This window comes from Lissotriton helveticus, chromosome 1_2, assembly GCF_964261635.1.
Source record: "Lissotriton helveticus chromosome 1_2, aLisHel1.1, whole genome shotgun sequence".
NCBI lineage: Eukaryota > Metazoa > Chordata > Amphibia > Caudata > Salamandridae > Lissotriton > Lissotriton helveticus.
In genome coordinates, this window is record NC_136058.1 from 95,472,920 (window position 1) to 95,492,056 (window position 19,137).

General features: G+C 41.3%; 1 protein-coding gene across 2 annotated transcripts in view; it reads right to left on the bottom strand.

The window, feature by feature from the left end:
• Positions 1–826: 826 nt before the first annotated feature.
• UBE2U (ubiquitin conjugating enzyme E2 U) overlaps positions 827–19,137 on the bottom strand; it is a 357,359-nt gene continuing 339,048 nt past the window's right edge. For both annotated transcript variants that reach the window (XM_078669184.1, XM_078669191.1), the window contains exons 10-11: positions 8,023–8,147; positions 827–3,834 (exon numbers count right to left, since the gene is read on the bottom strand). In XM_078669184.1, coding sequence (XP_078525310.1) covers positions 3,707–3,834; positions 8,023–8,147 — 253 coding nt within the window. In that variant the 3' untranslated portion in view covers positions 827–3,706. The remainder of the gene's footprint in view (positions 3,835–8,022; positions 8,148–19,137) is intronic.

A 19,137-nucleotide genomic window follows, 5' to 3' on the forward strand; every position in this document is an offset into this window, starting at 1 on the left:
TCAATCATCTCACATTTTGGAAAGCACATTACAGACTCTCTTATTTGACACTAATGTGAAACAACATGGTTATCTGATAGCTTGGTTAAGTGGGAGTATCTGAAGCAGCAGAACAATCAACTGCATTTATTTTGGCTTTTATAATTAACATACAAATATAAAGTAGATTCCCTTATTTTCCAAATTACTGAAAACTATTTATGGATCAAAAATGGAGCAAAATAGCTGTTCACGGAAAAACAAATGTTATGTAAAGAGTGCACAAGCACTCAGAAAAGCAAACAAACATTTTTAAAAACCTTGATATTTGTTGTGAAATCAAACAGCCTAGGATCGGATTTTCGTTATTTCACAGTTGTCAATAGTACATTAAGATGTGTACACGTATTCAATAATCTGAAAGTGAATTAGCAAAATTAACCCTGAGAAAAAAGCTGTCTTCTTTTTCTAAAGTCAGCATATAAAGTGCATAACACAAAGTGCAGGATATTTTTATTTCACAGGAAAGTCAGAAAAGGCACCTTCTGCCCAAATCCTGACTCTTTAGATTTCCGGGTTTGGTCCGCTAGAAATAAAATGCACATATGGAATCTTGTGATTACGAGAGTATTGGTTTTCATCCAGATTGGGAAGTCTCCAACAAATTTATTTTAAAGCTGTTGCAAATATCCAATAAGGCTTAGTCACAAGGCAATATCCAATAGTCTGTTAAAATCAATGGCACTACTTCTTGAATTGTCCGTCTTTTCAAATCTCCCAATTTGCTCCAAGAGTTATTAACCAAAATGGAGTCGTGGAATTCCAAAAGCACAAGTTTGAACAGTGATTGGCTGTATCACATACATTTTATTTTGACTGGGTCTTATCTGGCCTACACACCGGAGTCTAGCTGGCAGTTATTGTTTCAGGGTCCACTGTAGCATATACAAAGAAAAAAATTCAGAGACAAGATAGAATGAGTCACAAAGCAGTTCTAATAACACCTCTGTAGTCATTGCAATAGAAGGGGCAGAGCATGAGTCACAAAAATGTTTTTTGTATAGTTTTGATTTGACACATTAACAATGCCGGAACAATTTCAGAACATAAATTTATGATATTTGCCTGAAACATTAAAAAAAATTAGAGAATCTCCTGGATACGGAAACTAAATTAATTATATATATTAGGATTTGGTTTTTTTGTGGTCCTAACACCATAATTCCCAGAGAACCATAGGACCATTGTTTTTCCCTGAGTTAAAGGAAGCTTCCCACAAACGCATTTTTTGTTTCAAAAGCTTTTTGTATTCTATTATGTAACAGGAGAGATTTTCTGAATTATTTGTGTTCAAGCTACACTGCTTCTCTTGCAAAACATTGTGTTCTTATCATTTCCTAACAAAGCCCTACATGGGTTTGTAGGAAGATCTTTGGAAAATCTCAGGGTTACAGTTACCCTAATGTATGGATCCCCAATCATAAAGACAACATCTAAGTTTGCAAAATTCTCCTGTGCCTCGAACACCATGCTTTCATAGCTATGAATAAGAGATGATCTGTTAAGCCATTTCTGAATTCCAAATTGTGTTCACACCTTCTTTGGATGCCAATATTTAAGCCTGCATTAATAAATCGGGGGAAAGGAGCAACAAGTACCTTGTTATGAGCATCAGCTGTAGTATGAGAGGTTTATCATCACTTGCCAGCTCCTTAAAAGGTAAACAGAACAAAAAAGTAAAAGTGCGTATCAATACATAATGTTTAAATCTTGAATAGGGACCTTTGAAGAATGTTGGTTTGGGTGCTTGATCATCTAGTAGGTGAGGTGCTTGGGGCATGCCTGAGCATCAACATGATCAACATCTTCCCAATATTATTTGACCTAATTTCCAAGGTTGCGGGCCTTGAAACTTACATTACATTATCTAGTTCTTCATAAAGAGCTCCCAAGAACAATTGACTGGACAGTTTTGCATTAAAGTAACCACACAGAATTACTTGTATTTTTTGAGCTTTCAATCACATTGTCCAGCAATTATCCATCTCAAGTAAATTGTTAGAAGATCCCACTTATGCTAAATAAGTGTTTAGACCAACTAGTGATGCGTAACTCAGCCACTAACACACTGGGCTTGTCCCTATCTGTAAACAAGACCCAATGAGGGTTAGCTCGATTAGGGTCATCATAGCATTCAAACAGTATTAAGTAGGCTAAATAAAATTCCATGGTAACGATTTAAATTAGAATAGATTCAGGGGATATTTGTAGCAGCAATAGTTACAAATTAGTTTTCTCTTTATAGCATGCTACAAAATAGAACTTACAATTCAGTAAACAGTATAGGAAGTTGTAGATATTAAGGTTTCCGTTTGCAGTGGAATTACAGGCGTGTTGTCAACCCCTCGCTTAAGCAGCTACATCAGGGTGGTGTTCTTGATGGGCCTCTTCTGTCTGCAACTCAGCAGACTTGTAAAACCGTAAAAGGGTTGTGTGATTGAAATGATGGATAGACTTGTGAGTGAAAGTATGGATGTAAGGATGGACAGTGAAATAATGGATTAATGAAAGGAAGGGTGGATGGAAGTATAAAAAGTTGAATGGATGATGCGAAAGGATGGATGAGTGAAAAGATGGATGGATGAATGAATGAAAGAGTCAAAGGGTGGATGTGAGGTTGGATGAGTGAAAAAATGAATGGATGGATGAGTGCAAGGATGAATGGCTGTGTGACAGGATGGAGCTGAGGGGTCGTGAACTCCCAACTTTAGCAGCTACAGCGGGTGTGGAATTCTTGATGGAACTCATCTATCTGCAACTTGGCAGACACATGTGAATGACTGATTGAAAGTATATATAGATGGATGTGTGAGTGAAAGGGCGGATTGATGGGAGAGTGAAATTATAGCGGGATGAGTATATAGATGGATGAGTAAAAGGGTGGATGTAAGAGTGAAAGGAAGGATAGATGGGATGAGGGAAAGGAAAGGTGAATGAATGGATGAGTGAAATGATTGATGGAATTATAAAATGAATGGATGATAAGTGAATGGGAGGGAGAATTGAAGGACAGATGAGTGAAAGTATGGATGGATGCTTGAGTGGTAGAGTAAACGGAAGGATGGAAGGTTGGGTGGATGAATGGATGTGGGGAAAAGTAGAAGGGTGAATGGGTGCGACGAACGGAGTGAAAAGATGGATGGTTGAATGAAAGGATAGATGGATGAGTGAAAGAGTGGATGGAGAGATGGATGAGTGAAAAGATGGATGGGTAGGTTTAGATATGGATGGGTGGACGGATAGAATGGTGAAAAGCTCAATGATAGATGAAAGAATGAATGAATGACAGAATGTAAAGGTGAAATCGTGGATATCAGCAAGTGGGAGGAAGAATGAAAGGATATAAGGATAGATGCTTGGGTTTAAGAAACAAGAGAGCTCTTCTGAGGAGGGTTGTGATGACTTCTACATTTGCTTGGTGCCATAAGAGATTTGGTTCGAAGTGGGGGGTATTTTAATTTTCTGGCTACTCCTTTGTGGAATTATAATGCTGGGCACAGGATCGCATAACTGCTTCTGGGACAAAGGTTGTGGAAACTAATGTGCATTTTAGTTTGAAACTAATGTGGTGCCTTTGCCAAAACAAGGCAATCTTTCACTTGGTATTCATATCGAACTTAATTTATGAAAAGGAATATGTTAGCTCGTCCTTTTATGACAATCTATTTTAATCTTCCAAAATGTCCATACTGAGGGTGTTCGTCCAGTCTACCAGATTGTCAACTTCTTTTTCCCAGAGCTCCTCTTTATGTCCCATAGATGACTCCATTTGTGTTGCTAGGAACAGTGGTTTGTCTGTGGGGTGACAAAGAAAATGCAAATAAGTAATTGTTGCAAAGGCCATAGTAAATATACTTCATCCCTTCAATAGAAAACATGGCTTAGTCAGAAGAGCCTGTTGCATACTGTCCCCAAAGAAAGTCGCTTAGGGATGATCACCTTGTAATGATTCTTCTTAAACTAAAAGTAAACTCATTGTAACAGGGTCACACTGCATGGATTCATACATAGTTCGGCTGTATTGTAATGATTTTTCTTAAACGAAAAGAAAAGCCATTACGTGCATACAAATGGCAACTATCTTGGAATGGGTTTTCTGTTAGTTTAGGAACATTATTCCTAGATGCATATCGTGCACACACAGACAGTCATTTTGGAATGCTCTATAAACAATTTTAACAACTGACCATCTATACCCTTCGGCAGAGCTAGGAGTGTGAGGAGGGTCGGGGGTAAGTGGGTGCTCAGGGGTGTCTTATTATGTAACAAACCGAGCAGGGCAGGAAAGAAGCGGAAAGTACGACAGAGAAAATAGTCCCTTATGCTTGCCATGCAATACCTGACGTCAAGTCAAAAAGGTCTTATTGACCCAATCAAAACTAAATGAGAAATAAGTATTCCATAGCAGTACACATACAGAAGTATGGAGGAAAGCCACTGAAGTGAGACAGACCAGAAAGGTAAAGAATTGTGAGAAAGGGGTTGACAAAGAGCCCGCTCTAGGCCAACAATGATTACAATAGGTCTGTTTGCCAACAGGCAGATGAAGCATTCTGTAAAAAAGGGAGCCAGAAAAAGTAGGTAGCCTGAATCTGTTCTTAGAGTTGCCAGTGTGTCAGCTCAAGGAGGGCCGGGGTTGGTAGTACGAGCTGGACTCTTCCTACTGGATCAGGACCACGGCTGATTTGCATATTGATGGGTCTGAAACTAATTAGGTATGAATGCTACCCTGAGCAATTGCCAGTGGTTAGACTATTTTCAGGCACTCCTCCCGTCAGCTTCTGTGCGCTTGACTCATTTACGGTGAAAAGGGTCTTTGATTTCACCATCAGACGATAGCCCATAGGAAGAGAGAAAGGCAGAAAAGGGAGAGGAACATTGGAAGAGAAAGATAGGAAAAGAAAGACAAAGGGGAAAACTGAATGAAAAAGAACCTGCAAGAGGGAGAAAGGCAGGTGGAATGCAAGAGGGAGAAAGGCAGGTGGAATAAACAGGCATGAGCTCAAATCAGATTAGCGGCAATGTGGCCCTCTGCAAGGAGAGGCAGATATAAATGATATCAGTCAGCAAATGTTTTACAAACTAGGTAAAACAGGTTGAGGCTCAAGAAGCAACTGAATAGGGACCAAAACTATATCAAATTAAAACAGCAGACATGATTTACAGGCATTACGTCAAAATCCATGTAGAAGGAAAATTATCTTTTTTTGGGCTTATTTAAGTGATCTTACTTTCTGTTGACATTTAAAACTCATAAATGAACCAGATGCAGAGTTTTCCCCTTTTGTTTTTTTAGCTAGTTATAATTCGTTAACAACCATTGGCATAGTGAATGGTTAAATTCTATTCTTTTTTGATTACCTTTGATGTCTCACACAAGATCAAAAAAAACCAAAAAAATGTTGCTGCCTCAACATGGTGGCCATACGCTTAAAATAAAATTAACCAACACATGTAAACAGAAACATGCAGGTACCAAGCTGGGCTTTTTGTTTTTTTTGTTTTTTACTTTTAATGCATATCACTTTATAATTGGTTCCTATATGTACAATGAGAAAATATAGTTAATTTGGAATTACTACAATGTGAGGACTGGTTTAACCACACAACAATGACTCAATAATAGGATAAAGGTCACCAGCCCTGGATTGAAGTACACTTTCTTTAGACAGGTGTGAACATGAGATTAGGAAAAAGTTGTGTCACTCACAGATGACCAATTGTAAGGAAGTGCCCTCTTTTTGCATGGTTGCCCCCACTTTTTGCTGAATTGCTGATGTACTTTGACTGAGTGTGCCCTGGGTTCCTGCCAAACAGGTGCCCAGGGTCAACATTCTTTCCCTAAAACTGCATTAAAAACAAAAACCAATTGGCACTCTTTGGCCACAGGTCAGTCCCTCGTAAATGGTACTACAGGTATCAAGGGCACTGTGGCCAGGTTAGACGTCCAAGGGATGTTGCACTTATTTTGCCACCCTTAGAGGCCCTGTACCTTTAAACACACACATTGCCTTTGCAGGCTGCGTGTTTTGGTGCAGAACAAAGTGAAGAGTCGACATGGCACATATCCCTGTGTGCCATGCCGACAACCCACTGCCCTGGCATAGGTCCTCCACCCCTCTAGCTGGGTGCACTATACCATTGTTGAGGGTACAGGTGCATGAGCCCTGTACCACTACAGTGTCCAAGCCAATTCTTAGACATTGTAAGTGCAGGACTGCCATGAAGAGTATATGGTGTCATTACGAACCCCACAGCACCATGATGGCTTTACTGAAAACTGAGAAGTTTGGTATCATGAAAAATGCACTCAGAAGGCATCTTAGAGATGCCCCCTGAAACACGACATAACAATAGTGTTCAGGCTGAGTGGTTGATCACCAGCTGCCCCCACTAGACATGTTTCTGGACCATGGGTCGAGAGCCTGCTGCTCTCGGGGGGTCTGAAACAATGAACATCCTAGGACAAGGTGCCAAGCTCTCCTCCCCCAAGATGGGCAGGGACCACAAAGGGGAAGCTTCAAAGGCTTGAAGCCTTTGCGAGCTTCCCCAGGCCTTTTGCTACTTCCAGCAACTGGCCCCCACCGGTTCTGACCCCCACTTTGGGCAGTAGAATTAGCGAGAAAACCAAGTGAGGAAGGGAGGTGTGCCCGTCTTTACCAACCACACCCCTCAGGTGGCGGAGGTGAGGTGAAGCACAACTCTCAGCTCCCGCCATCATGAAGATGGGGAGACCCAGCCAACCAGAGTGAGACATATGCCCCCTCCCACTGGAGGGTGACATAATAGTGGGTGTACCCAACCCAAGGAAGGGACCCATAGGTCCCAACCTTTACCTACCTGTAACACCCCTAAATCTAGTATTCAGGGGCCACCCTGAACTTTGACACCACAGACAAGAACAGACAAAGAAGGCAAGAAGAAGAAGGACCGAAGAGCCTGTGGAAACTAAGGAAAGGAGGATGCCCACTGACTTGGCCCCAGCCCTGCCGGCCTGTCCCAAGCTCGAACCTGCTCCAGCTAAATCCCGGTGTGTCCTGCAGCCAGCAACCTCGAGAACCCAGAGGACCTGCCCTGCCTTCCTCCCCAAAGACTTTGTCTCCTGTGAGCACCGGATTTGCTCAACCACAGACTCGAGTGGCCCAACACCACGAAGAGGTCTCGCCGGCGATCCTGACCTGAGATCTGGATGATCTCTGACCTGCCTCGACACTCCACACTACGCCTGCAGTCCCTTTCTGGAGGACCCCTACAACTGCAACCGGAGCTGGTAAGAAAATCCGGTTCCTAAATACACCCGAAGTCCCACAGCCTTGGGTAGCCCAACCAACCGTGTTCTTCATCCTCAGGGATCGCAACTTACCTCTCCAACCGGTGGTCACCTCCAGAAGATCTTCGTCCCCGAGCCTGCAGTCTTTATTGGAACCGGAGAATCCCCATTGAAATCAACAGGGCACCCGACTACAAACGAGCACCCTGAACCCAGCCGCAGCTGCGGGTGCACTTGGGTGCTAACTCGGATCAGCCATCTTGTGACTCAATAAACCCAATCACAAGAAAACAGTAAAAAAAAAAGATAAAAAACAAAAAAAGGTGGCAGGTGGCAGGGTAGAAACACCCTCCTGGAGCCCTCCCTGGGGACAGCCACCTCCCAGGGCCGGCTTCAGCAATTTCCTGGGGTACCTACCCCCGGGACATTGCAGTTTGTAATGACGGGGCAATCCTGCTGTGTGGGACTTACTAGAGGTAATAGGAGGGGTAGTTGGCCCCCTAAAGGTGCCCTGTTACCTCCAGTAAATCCCACACAGGATAAAAAAGATGGCATTTATCACAGACTTAAAGAGTATAGTGAAAGTTAAGATTTTTTCCTCTAATTATGTTAGTTCACTCAACAAATGATAATTGGCAAAGCTAAAAGAATACCACTTACATTACCATAAAGAAAAATTGTTATTTAGTCAAACAAGGCATATTGTACATTACCTGAAGCTTTATGGGGCAGATAGGTGTCTCTCATTTTAATTTTGCTCACTCTTGACTGCTTCTCATAATCGTGTTCCTTTGTCCTTGGAGGTTTTGTGAATACTCCACGAACAACAATAGTGTAGCTGAGTGGAAAAGCATATGTTATGTAGAAATTGTATATGTAAAATTATGTTCAGAATCCTTTTTATATCAGTTTTACCACAATACATAGAACAAACAACAAACCTGTACATGAAATCTGATAATGGTATGAAAGTAAGAAAACCCAGTTCTAAACCTGTCTGGAGAAAATTTAAATATTTGAACAGAAGTAAATGTAAGTTTAGAGAATAGATTGGAATAAGGACTTCACCAAATCACAACTAAGTCTAATGATACAGAGGAGGCACCATAACACGCCGCATAGCCAACACATATTTTTGATCCGGCAAGGTTTAAGAAGGGTGGATAATCTGGCTATGAAAAACCCTTATGGATGGTCTCTTTTTCATTCAGAATATTTTGACGAAAAACGTTTCTTGACAAATTTCTTCAAAATATAATGTTCATATGAGTTTAACACACTATCTGCATTTTTGTCTTTTAAAGGGAGAAGGAAAAACATTTCATTAATATTTTTTATACTATTTTTCTAGCACTTACAGAAGAGATATATAGTGTCTAGCACTGTAGTGATTTGTTGTCCTATATATTAGCAGCAAGCATTCAACTAAGTGACTCATTCTGTCTGTCTTTTAACTAGTTGTGTGAGACAGGTGGGATAGGAAGAGGGTGAGTTGGCCTTTCAGAACTCAATTTGAGATATATCACGATTTTCTTGCTAGGATCTTAAACCCAGTTGCCTGAGGTATTGATGTCAGTATCTTGGTAATGCCTTACAGAGAGCATTGTACATTTCAACCACACTTAAATTGATCACACCATTTCTTTCTTTTAATTTTAACATTTCTTTTTATTAAATATTATCGACATGACATACTATATTGGAAGGAACTTGTTAAGGAGACACCGTACATTTGAAGTATTTTAGCTCTGGATTACAGAGATTCAAATCATAGTGCTCAATGTATAACAATCAGGGGGTGTAAGGTTCTCATCTTCATTCAAATGTGCCGGCGGGGTGCAAATATCTTCTCTGTAGGAGTTCCAAGGCCCCCATACCCTGTTCTATTTCATGGGACACCCTCTGGCTATGTAGACTGACTTCTCCCTGAACATGCACCAGTCTAGATCTTCCTTCCATAGTTCCAATCTCGGTGGTTGGAGGGCTCGCCAATGTCGGGCGATGTTTCCCTTTGCTATCATTATGTAAAAAAAATGTAAAATGTCGGAATTTGTAAAGCGCACAGCTACCTCCACCGGAGGTGTCCCGGCGCTGTCCGTATACCGCTTAGGAACCCTTCCTGGCTTTCCTGGGAAATGTCCACTCCTGGGCACCCCCCAGGTGCAGGTAGGCATCCCAGCGCTTTTGGGGCCGTTGTGGAGACTAAGCAAGCTATTGCCCAGAGTTGCAGCGTGGGACCCATGATCAGAACAGGCACTGAGGCGAGAATATCCAGTCAGGGGAATTAATGAGCCGGAGACCCACCGAGGGGGGAATCGAACCCTGGTCCCTGGCCAGAGCTCTGCATCAAGGTCTGCCTGCTCTAACCATTGAGCCACACTTCTCCACTAATCATTACTGCCTGTGTTGCCCATAGCTTAGTGTAGGAGGTGAGGTCCGTTGGTTCCCAAATGTTCAGGAGACACCTGCGTGCCTCCGGACGCAAGTCTATTGTGAGTACCTTGCTGAGTGTGCGGTGTATGGCGTGCCAGTAGGTTTGTATTTGCTCACACTCCCATATGATATGACAGGAGGGGCCGTTTTTCCCACATTTACGTCTACACTCCGTTTACAGCATTTCTTGAGTGCTGCCTTGATTATAGGTATGGGGTGGGCTGCACGTTTAAGAGTGAAGCAACACAGCTTTGTGCAGGTAGTTGATCATACACAGACTATTCTGCACTTTGCAATTGATTTGATTGCCGTATGTATGGAATGTTACATTGCTTTAGTCATGAATGTCATGGAGCTAATTCAGAGAAGGAAAATATGCCCCTTTAGCCCAGAGAGTTCCCTGAGAGGAGAGCTCAAAATCTGTAGCCCACAAGTATGGACGTTACTACAGCAGAACCCAGGGCATTCATTATTTTTCACTGGCAGATCTCAGGTTATGAAAACTGTGTTCCACGAGGTTCAATTCTGGTTCCTTCTCCACTCAAATTTAGATAGAACAGTTAGAAACCAACCCTCAGCTGTGTCTCAGAGTACCACCATTGCAAAATAGCAACTGGTTGAAACTGTATCTTACATGACTTGTTTAAGGTATGCCTCCCTTTTTCTTATGCTAAGTTCTATTAAAACTGTGGTTCATATTAATCAATACCTCATGCAACGCAACACAGTAAGCTACCTTGCTGCACTGCGCTGCATGAAAGGGCAGGAATGCACCTTATTTAACATTATAAGGCACATTTCGGCTCTCTGTCTGCGCTGGCACACAAACTGCCACCTAGCGCCAACACAGGAACCCTTGCACCATGGTGCAAGGGTGACTGGGTGGTAGGCTGGATTGTTTTTGTGCAGGAAGGGGCATCTTCCTGCACAAAAACAATCCTCAGCGGCATTTTCCTCATTCTAAGTGTGTTGCGAAACGCTGCATACTTAAAAAGAGGAAACAAAGATAGGTCTGCTCGTTGAGCCTCTGGTGGGGAGGCGGACAGTTCTGATGCATTCCCAGATCTACTAGTGTTGGTAAATATGGGAGACCAACTGATGGATGTAGGAGGTAGTAACTCGCCTCCCTTAAACATCCCCAAGCCTTATTTTAACCGCTGACGGGGGCCCAGTTATTAAAATTTAATTTACCCTCGGGTACTGGGACCCTCGCCAAGCCGTTTTAACTCACACTTCATTTTACACCTCACACTGCACTCTCAGTAAACTACCAGCTCTGCTGTAATCAGGCGTCGCAGCACACCCGGGACACATTAGGTGTCACTGGGTGGGCCCGATGATGAAGCATGCCACCAACCAGGTTGGTGGGTGAGGGCTTCATGAACTCACCAACGAGGTGCCCATGACAAATCTAATCAGAGTCCTAACAATATTGGTCATATTTAAGCTAGTCTCTTTTGATAACACAAATATGGGAATGTGTCAGAATGCATGGTAGATGAGTGAGAACACTTATGCTCCACCCACGGCACTTCTCCCTTCTGCAGAGTAATGCAAGGAAGCGAATTGTGCTGCTTTACGTTACTCTAGATTTATCAAGCCATGCAGGATCATGCAAGGTGGCTTTGAGTGGCTTGATAACTCTCACTTAGGTTATGTGTCACCTGGCGTAAGGGCGACACAAGAACTTTAAAAATATGGGCCTAAATTTCTATTTCTCTACTCTATAAATCCCTCATCTTCTCTTCCAGCCCCGTCAAACTCACTCTCTTACATCTACTTATGTCTCATTGGTAAGATCCTTTTCCTTTACTTCAACAGTAATTTCAAACTATGTGACCAAATCAAGATACAATTAAATGCGCTTTCTATTAACCGTACCTTCTAAGGAAGGGTAAATCTCTAGACAACTTCAGTTCAGTGGTAAAATTCCTAGTTTTGTAACATAAATAACAGAAAAATAGTATCCATGTGCCTGTCCAAATTAGGCTTAGCACACTTAACAGTCATCTTCTACCTGGCAGCTCAAATGATCATCAGTGCCAAGAGATGTGACTACATGATCCTCTTAATGATTTTCCTATGTAGGCTTTAGCTCAGCTTTCATCATCCTCAAACTTGCATAAATCATGATTTTTTTGTTGCATATCTTGTAATTTTTTGTTGATCTACTGACTTTTGATCCATTTCTATACCAATCCCAGAATATAAAAACTTGCATTCTGGAGTCTACATACCAGTATAGGTTACCACCACCCTCTACAATTCTACCTTTTCAATAACCTGAGAATCTTTTGAACTCTAACAGCCCCTTCAAAAAGAACTGAAAATTGAGTAATCACTTATTGTCTGGATTTTCGTAAAACCACCTGCCCTTGATTTGTAAGAGATCTGTTTCGAAGGTAGCTGGATGTCAGTCGGCAGGCTTCTCTCCATTTGACAAAATCAATAAGAGTCACCAACAACATGGGATATTTATTATATTAATTCCTTGCTGTTTGGTGCTTTTCTACTTTAACACTATGAATTATACTTTTGTCCACCTTTAGGCAGTCGAATGCTTCCAGCAGTGTGACAACTACCCTGGCCACGAACAGGAGGAGAGTGATCCATTTATTTTTAGGTTCAAGTACATCCTACTCCTCATACCCATATGGTCCACCCAGGATAAACAATGGTGGAAATTATGGTATTCTGATAACTATGGCGGCTCCATATTGCCAGAAAACCACTTTCTAAAATGGACACATTACCATAGAGATCCACAACGGGGGATGAGGGGATCTTTCTCTCCACACACTCTCCTGTAATCATCAGATGTCACTCGAAAGGCCTTTTTCAACCTCCTTCATGTCACATGCCATCCAAGGCATATTTTATAAGTTTAATATTTATGTAGTAACACACTGAGGAGGCGGGTGTTCTATACCAGATCAGTGCCCAGTTTGCTCAATAGTATCAAATCAGCAACGCTTTTATTTATTTATTTATTTTTCATTTTTTTTTTCTTTTTTTTCGTCCTCATTTGCCTTTTCTTCATTAAGGACCATACCAACCACCTGGCACGACTTATAGACGTGATTAGACATATTGGTAGTAGAGATGTCCTATAAGAAGAACTACTGTTGTTTTTTGCTCCATCAAGGTATATTTCAACCTGTAGGACCTTTATCGAAACTTGACTAACCCTGGTCCTGGAGTAAATAAGGCATAATCATTGGACCCGGGGAAAAAAAACCAAAAACAAAAAAAAACCCTGGTTCATCTCCAGTTAATTAGAAGGTCCCAGAAAGCCAAGTTCCTCTTACTAGCTTTTCTTTTAAGGTCCATTTTAGATATTTCATATAAACAGGAGAGCCACCGAGAATGTAATGGAGGTGTTTTCTCTACCCAGTTTATGCAAATTTGTCTTCTCGCCAGTAAAATTGCATAGAAGAGAAGGGATTTCGCTTTGCCTTTGATGTTATCTTCCAAGCCAAAGATGACGAGAGAAAGGGTTATTTCTAGAGATGTGTTTAGGATAGAGTTTAACGTTTCCTTCACATCTATCCAAAATTTTTGGATGTCAGGACATTCAAAAAACATATGTATGTCACAACACCTGCCAAATTGCATTTATTGCATTTTTTATTTGGTAGAAATTTAGATAATTTCAACGGGGTTATATATGCACGATGTGCAGAGAATAGGTGGTTTCGTCTGAGCCATGAAGGCTTTACGGTTTTGTATAGTAGAGTGAAAGAATTTTGCCATCTCTCCTCACATAAGGATCCAATTGCTGTTCCCCATAATTCATCTGGGAGTTGGAATTCCCCATCAATTTCCTCCAGCAGCTGCCAATACCAGGTAGTTACCTCCTTTGCCCCCATAGCTCTTTCCACCAATTTTTGTTCTGTTATGCTTATTTTCCCTAGGTAGGCATCAGTACGAATCTGAGATCTCACCCAACTGTTTAGTTGAATGTATTTAAATCTTGACAGCCCTGCGCCAACCAATTCATACAACTCATCCCATGCTATAAGGTTACCATCTTTAAGTAGTTGACCCCATCTTATAATGCCTGCTTGTTCTATTATAGTGGAAAGACTGTCCCGCAGACATAGTGGTAACCCTGGTGAATCCCAAATTGGGGAATAGTTGGAGTAGTATGACAGGCCCAGTTTCTTTCTGACGTTATACCAGTTTTTAGCCCATGATTGTACAATTTTTAGTTTAATGTTTTTATAGAATTTCTGACAACCAAATTTAAACATAAAGCTATCCGGTGTTAGATTAGCCCCCATTAACATAGCCTTATACATAGAGTCAGTTGCAAGATTAGATGGCATCTTTAGAAGCATTCTTGAGTGTGAAAACTGGAAGGCCCATGAGTAATACAATAGATCTGGCAGTGCAAGGCCTCCTTTCTCTCTTCTTCTTCTTAACGTTTTCCACGCAATTCTTGTAGTTTTGTAGTTCCAAATGAAAGAGTTAATTTCTCTTTGAGATTGTTCAATCATTTTTGGATCAAAGGCGATAGGAATAGTATTGAAGATAAAGGTGAATTTTGGAAGGATACACATTTTAACCAAGTTCACCCTACCTATAGTTGAAAGTGGTAGATGTGACCAAGATTTTAAAAGCTTTTTACTCTCAGTATGTATCCTTTCCAAATTAGTTTGCCCAATGCTGGCCACTTCTTGGGTTATTCTAATTCCTAAGTAGCGCATCGATGAGGATATCTTTGTCCCCAACTGAATATTAGGTAGATTCCAAGTCATTATCTCACTTTTACTGGAATTAATGTCATACCCAGATATTCGTCCAAATTCCTCCGCCCGTTGGATGACTACTGGGTATGCTCTTACTGGGTCAGATGTAAAAATCAGAATATCATCTGCATACATTGCTACCCGCCTTTCCCACTCTCCAAAGCTGAAAGATGGAATATTAGCCTCGTCCCTTAAGAGTTGAGCGAACGGTTCGATGTATAGATTAAATAGGAGAGGGGAAAGCGGACAGCCCTGTCTTGTGCCTCTAGTTATATTAAATGCCTCGGTTAAAGATCTATTAACCAGTAATCTGGCAGAAGGGGCACTATATAGCTGTTTAATAATCCTACAGAAGTTCTCCCCACAGTTGAATTTTTTCAAAACATCGTTGAGATATAACCAGTTAACTCTGTCAAACGCTTTAGTTGCGTCCAGAGTCAATGTGGCCAGAGGTAAAGAGAAGGCTGTAGCGATGTCTATAGCCCCAACAGCTTCATACGTTAGCTCTGCTAGTTGTCTGTCCTTGATGAAACCTTTTTGGTCGGGGTGAACAATTTTTCCAATGACACTAGCCAGTCTTGTAGAGATAATTGTTGTGAAAAGTTAATAATCATTTTTGAGTAGTGATATTAGTCTGTATGACCCACAGTTCAATGGTGATTTCCCCGGTTTCGGGATGAGCACGATTGTAGCTTCTCCCCAGGTTTTTGGGGGCTGGTTCCCGTGTATTAGAATGCCATTGAAGAGTATCGTAAGCACGGGGGCAACAATATCCTCAAGAGATCTATAGATTTCTCCAGGCAAACAATCCGGACCAGCTGCCTTTCCTTTTTTGGAGTGGCGGATTGCTTTCTTGACCTTGTCTTCAGTGATCTCGACCTCCAAGAGATTGCTCTGACTTATTGTTAAAGTTGGGAGGGTTATGGCCTCTAGCCAACTGTCCCTTGCTTGCTGGTCGTTGGGGAGGTTCTCTTTATAAATCTCCTCAAAAAAAATCAAAGAAGGCTCTCCCTATCTCTGAGTTAGTAGATCTTGTTTCTATCTCTCCAGGTATCTTGATTTCTCTGATATAGTTGAGGGGTTTTTCTGATCTTATTTTCCACGCAAGTACCTTCCCTGCAGCTTCTCCAAATTCAAATTGGGAGGATTTACTCACTTCCCATCTTTTGTTTATTCTCTCCTGTAAGGTGTTTTCCAGTTGGGTTTTTAATTCAGCCAGTTTCTCATGATCGCTAGATGTTACTAAAGACGAATCGATCTTAGATTCCAAAAGTTTCATTTCTTGTTCTAGATTTATTATTTTTTGAGTATATAGTTTCCGCCTATAAGAGGCTCTACTAGTAATCTGCGCCCCTTAGAAAGGCTTTGAAAGCGTCCCAGACGGCTGTTGGACCTGCGGAGTCTCTATTTATATCAAAGAAGGCTAGAGATTCAGTAGACAAAAAATTGACCTATTCCTCCTCAAGCAGCAATGTCCGGTCGAAAGACCAGGACGGGTGGTTAATCAAATTATTAGATTTTAAAGTGAATTTTATTGCAGAGTGATCTGAGAGATGTGATGGTATATAATCGATTGACTCCAGTGCGTCCTTTAGACAGTAACTAAAGAAGACATAGTCAATTCTAGATTTATGTTTGAATCGACTGTTCCTCAAAGAAACGCCTGGTTTATTGCCGACTCGTTCTCTCCATAGGTCTGCCAGGCCCAAATGTGTCATGATGTTTTTGAGAGTATCTCTGGATTTGACAGAGCTACAAATTCTACATTTGGTTGATTTGTCTAATTTAGGGTCTAAAACAATATTGAAGTCTCCCATCCAAATTATTGGTTCCTGGACTGATGTTAGTTGATCTCTTACAGCGTCCAGGTGTGATGGGTCATCTGAATTAGGGCCATAGTATCCTATCAATGTCCTCATTTGACCATCAAGAGAGACTCTAACTATTAACCACCTCCCTGTGTTGTCTTCTTTGTATTCCTGTATTTGCGCTTTTGCTGATTTTTTAAATATGAATATTACCCCTCTTATATTTGCATTGTGATCTGTGGAACAGAATTTATCTATCCACCTTTGTTTTTTCAATATATTGACTGCCTCTGATCTAAGAAGATGTGTTTCCTGCAATGCAATGATCTGCGCCTGTGAGTCTTTCAGATATTGTAAAATACGCTCTCTTCTCCCTCTCACGCGCAGGCCATTTACATTCCAGGACATATAGTTAACTGTTGTCATGTTTTATTTTTGTTCGCTTGTGTCGTCATTCTTCCATTTATTTCTTTAACTTTATTATTTTTTGCTTTAAACCTGTCAAATGTTTGGTTATGAGTATAAACGAAGGTTGGAACACCAAAGTGAATTTTCAAATGAGGATTTTTCATTTTTTTCCCGCCCGACCTCCCCACCCACCCCCTTGGAAACCCTCCCTTATTAATTCTGGCTTGGTGTTGAGCCAGATGTACGCCGCTCCGCAGCCCCCTTTAAGCCTCCATCACTACCTCCCCTTAAGTAAACGGAGGAAATGAGAAAGATGAAAGGCTATAATTCTATCAATAAAGATCAGGTATGGTAAGGTTTGGACCAAGATTTGGTCTGTAAGTTACTCCAATAGCTCCCATTTTTTTAAAAACGAAATTATCTATTTTTTTTTTATTTTTTTTTGCATTTCACCCTTTAATAACCCTATTGTGCAATTGGATGAAGTGCATCCATTTTTGATTTATTTAGTAATTTGTTTGTTTTAGTTTAGTTTTAGTTTAGTTATTTTAGTTTACTTTACTTACTTTACTTATGTTCTTTTTTTTCCCTTTTTTTCCCCTTTTTTTTCCCTTCTTTTCCTTTATCCCTTTTTTAGCTTTCTCTCTTTTTTTTTTTAAGCTTTCCTTTTCTTTCTACCTATTTTAATAGTGTCTATTCATCCTGAAATTGGCTGTATTAGCTTATTTATTTATGAGCCTGAGCTTGAGCTTGAGCGTGATCTTTAATGGAGCTTAATAGATCATCAGCGTCGTGTATAGACCTAACATTGTGCATTTTGTTATTGTACATGACTCTGAGAAATGCAGGAAATCTCATCTGTACTGTTGCTCCGATTGATCTAAAAGAGTCCATGCGCCTTCCAAGCTCCCACTGCCTATCCAGCGTGGTTTTTGATAAGTCTGATCGTATTTCAAAAGAAAAATCAGGGCCCTTCATTGTGCCTGCTTTCAAAGCAAGGTTTAAAATTTTCTCTTTGAGAGTATAGGTCAAAAAATTTACTAAGACTTTCCTTGGTTTGGTCCTAGCTGGATTTAAGCGAAACGGATCTCTATGAATTCGCTGGATGTCTCTGTCAAGCTCTTCAGCAGATTCTTCCAATGTAAGAGAGCTTTTCAGTAATTGTATTATATAACATTTGAGGTCACTTCCTTCTTTCCCCTCTGGAATTTTTAGTAGTCGGATGTTGTTACGTCTAGAATAATTTTCCAGAACTTCAATCCTTTCTCTCATATTTTCACCCTCACATTCGAGAGTGCGTACTTTAGAGCTTACTGACTCCAGGTTTGCGGTCAAGACGCTTACCGAGCTTTCCAGTATTTCGGTTCTTCCCCCAATGCTATCAATTTTTTGACTCAACTCCTCACAGGTTACCCTTATTTCAGCTTGATTAGTTTTAGAAACCACAAAATCTTGCCTTATCTCTTCCCTCATTGCCGCAATAGAAGATACTATTGCCTCAAGTGCGTTGCCAAAAGCCGGGTCTGAATTTTGAGGAATTATTATTTTCTCCTTCCCCGCTTCAGCTCTCAGAACCCCATTTTCTGAGGTTTCCTTTAGTTGAACAGGGGTAGGATTATTGCTAGGACTCGCTGTATGTGTTCCTATCAGAGGCAAGTCGAGCATAGTAGATGTTTCAGCCTCTTCCAATGCCGCCTCCACTAATGAAGTAACTGAAGGTGAGCTTGAACCTGGGACAGATACAGCTAGTTGGTTTTCCGACTGTTCATGCTCGCTCTGCAATGATTTAGTGTTTTCCAGAGCAGCAGCCATGTCCTGCGTGATCCGTAATACTTGTGGTAAAGCCTTAAAATATGTTCGCAGGGACGGGGTTATACCCCCAGGGGCTTTTACTTTTTTATTCTTATTTTTACTTTGGGGTTGCTTTTGGGCGGTGTATTTTTATTTTGTTGTATCAAGTTTCTTTTTTTGCCCGTGCCTTCTTTTGGACCTCTCCCCAAGTGCCTTCTGGGATTGGTAGTTTATCCCCCTCCAAGCCTGCCACTTTCCCCTTGTTTTTAGTTTTACTCCTAGTTACTCTTGTTTGTGGGTGTGGTGGGGTTTTACACAACTCACTGTCCTCCTCTGTCTCTACTCCCCTTTTAGAAAAATTAGAGACCTTACTTGAGTCGTGAGATACCAGGTTCTGATCACTCAGCTCGTCACCCTCCCTCTCTGTTACAGTAGTCGTTGTATCGCTCTTTTCCTCGATAATTGCTCTGGTCAATGGCGCTGCTTTCAGGGATTCTTCTCCTTTCCACCCACCAAGTGCCGCTGCTGTGTTTGTGTTCCGAGCAGCGGCCGCTCGGCCGCGCTTGATTTCCACGGCTGCCCGCCCCCAAGGTAGGAGAGAGGCGGAGAGTGAAGTCGTGTATGGCGGGCACATTAA